The 2,500-nt window shown below is 37.6% G+C and overlaps 1 protein-coding gene across 1 annotated transcript in view; it reads right to left on the bottom strand.

The window, feature by feature from the left end:
* The window catches only part of LOC138012778 (GPI mannosyltransferase 4-like), a 4,701-nt gene that overhangs the window by 460 nt on the left and 1,741 nt on the right, over positions 1-2,500 (bottom strand). Inside the window, exon 2 of the mRNA XM_068859669.1 lies at positions 1-473. This exon is cut by the window's left edge and continues 460 nt beyond it. Coding sequence (XP_068715770.1) covers positions 165-473 — 309 coding nt within the window. The 3' untranslated portion in view covers positions 1-164. The remainder of the gene's footprint in view (positions 474-2,500) is intronic.

Raw genomic sequence — 2,500 nt, 5'->3', positions numbered from 1 at the left:
GTTCAGGCCGGCTTGCGAGTCAAAGGGTTAACCATGTGCTGGTTCATTGCGATTGTTTATTTAAGGTTATTTAAGAGGAGAGTGGCAGTGAATTGGCCTGGCTTGACAGAATGATGAGTGTCCTGCCAGTATAAAAGTATTATAGTCAGCACAAAGCATTTATCTTATTTACCATATTGGTATAAATTCAGGGAAAGATCTGACTTAATCCATTCCCTCACATGCTCCATGTCAGGAATTCTCCATCCATTTGTTACATCGTTACTCCTTTGCTTTACACAATACTCTAGTCCCAATGCAGAACCATGATATCTCTCCTTTGCATCACCACTTGTGCACAATAAAGTCTTGTTTATCTGAAAAAGCAACTTCAAGTCAGGGGGATCTTCCATGCTCAGGTGTGGGTAAAATTGCTTCTTCAGTTTAAGGCTTGGGTGTTGAAATCTCATTGTTGATGGACAGATAACCAAAACCTGTTAAGGAAAATAGAAACAACAGATCATGTGATGAGACAACATGTCAACAACGTGTCCATTAAGAACGATGCATAACCAGGGTTAAACATTATAAGTCTGACAGATGTTCTTTAGTTTAATTTTAAAAAAAAAACCTTCCAAATGAAAATTGGAAAAATCATCACAGTCAGATAAGCAACTTGTTGCTTAAAAAGAAGACGCAAGCGACCCACAATAAATCCAGGCTTGAAAGGGATTCAAACGGTGAAACCCATGACTGTGCGATCACGCTGGAATAATAATTATTTCAGCGCGATTGCACAGTCATGGGTTCAACATGTAGATACAGACTGTCAGCTATCAAGTCAGCTGGAAGCTGGTTGCTTGCAAGTTCATATTCTGTAAATGTGGATGAAAGCTCAAGCCTGGAATTTCTTCAACTTACTTTCAACAGTTTAAGTCACCTATGTAACTGTAATGATCTTTCCAACGCACCAGTTCAAATAATTACCGGTATATGGAATTTCATAAAAAATTATAATTATGCTAAAATCAGAGAATGTCCACGGTTTTTATTGCCAACTGAATCAGGGATGTAGCTAAAATTTTGTAAAGGCGGTAACATGCTGCCACTTAACAGGCGGAGGGCCCAGTTGGACAAAGGTGTGTCCCTTCTAGCAGGGTCTGGGGGCATGCTTCCCAGAAAAATTTGAAATTTAGACTCTCATAAATGCGTTATCCTCGATTTTAAGAGGTAAATTTGAGATGTTTTCAGACAATTTCTTGTTGCCCTTTTAATGAAAAAATGTCACTTTGTTTGAACATGTGCTCTCTGTGTCTTGTGCCAATTCTGTTGTACATAGTATAGCACTTTTTTGAATTTTCACTCGGTCTGCCAGAGTTTGATTGAAGTAGCTTCGGCGGAGTTGAAGAATTTCTTTATACCGAGTACTTCAGGATCAATTTTCCTCCTTTTTCTCGCCAACATTTTAGCTTACACGACACAGTTGAAATACACGAACTGCAGGTTTACATTATTTCACATACACAAAGTACGTACATGTAGAAATTACCACTGGTCAATGAGCTTTTTACAAACACATGAGATCTTGGATCAAGTTTCACGTACATGTACCCTTGTAATGAATCAACCTTTGGGACACTTCTACAGCCAGTCTCCGTCAGTACAGTTTGAATGTGTAGTACATTTCTTTTTTCAGAAATTATGGTAAAGGACAAATCCCAAAAACTCAAATCACCCGGAAATTTATTCGGAATAGCTGGTGATTTTTTCTGGCTGCTGGTTTGTATCTACATCCCTGTGAATGTAGCATGAAAATTGAAAACAAAAAAAGTATGCTAATAATAATAACAATAAAAATAATGATGACTAGTGAATGTTTTGTATAATGTTTTGCTTTTGTATAAATTTAACTCGAGAACGTACAGTTGGGAATCCTTCTGCGATAGACGGCCAGACCGTCAACGTTAAGAATTGGCCAACAGGACTTTGGGTGTGATGCTCAACATACATGTATTTCCGAGGGGAGCAGTAGGGTACCCGTAGCTACACGTACAACTTACAGAAACCTTCCACACTGACAGTGAAAGGAATAGGTGATTGTCACCTATGTCACATTACCAAGACGATAGTAACTATAACTCATTTCAGCTCTCATTAACTGTTTCTTTGCCGACCAACGTTAATTTTGTAAATTACACCAGTGTTATTTGTCTCTCTAAAGATTGGTTGCAAACCACGAATACAAACGTATTATTGTCACAAACTACTATTTTCTGTTTCCAAAATAAATAATACATGTACGTATGTCATTGTCATGTCTTGCAGCTAGTCACCACATTCAATAGCTGTCAAAATCAAGATAAGGATTCCACTCTCCCAACATAAGAAAGGAGTCTTCTCCAGAGTACAGCATCACTTAAATTAAAACTAATCTTTAGCAGCAATTGGTATGCACTTTGTAACAAAGATTACTCTGATAGAAAATGACATTTCAAAGTCATCTTGACTTCATTTTCAAATC

This window comes from Montipora foliosa, chromosome 8, assembly GCF_036669935.1.
Source record: "Montipora foliosa isolate CH-2021 chromosome 8, ASM3666993v2, whole genome shotgun sequence".
NCBI classification, from domain to species: Eukaryota; Metazoa; Cnidaria; class Anthozoa; order Scleractinia; family Acroporidae; genus Montipora; species Montipora foliosa.
Note: the sequence above shows the minus strand (reverse complement) of the source record. Positions and strands in the feature narration are given on the sequence as shown.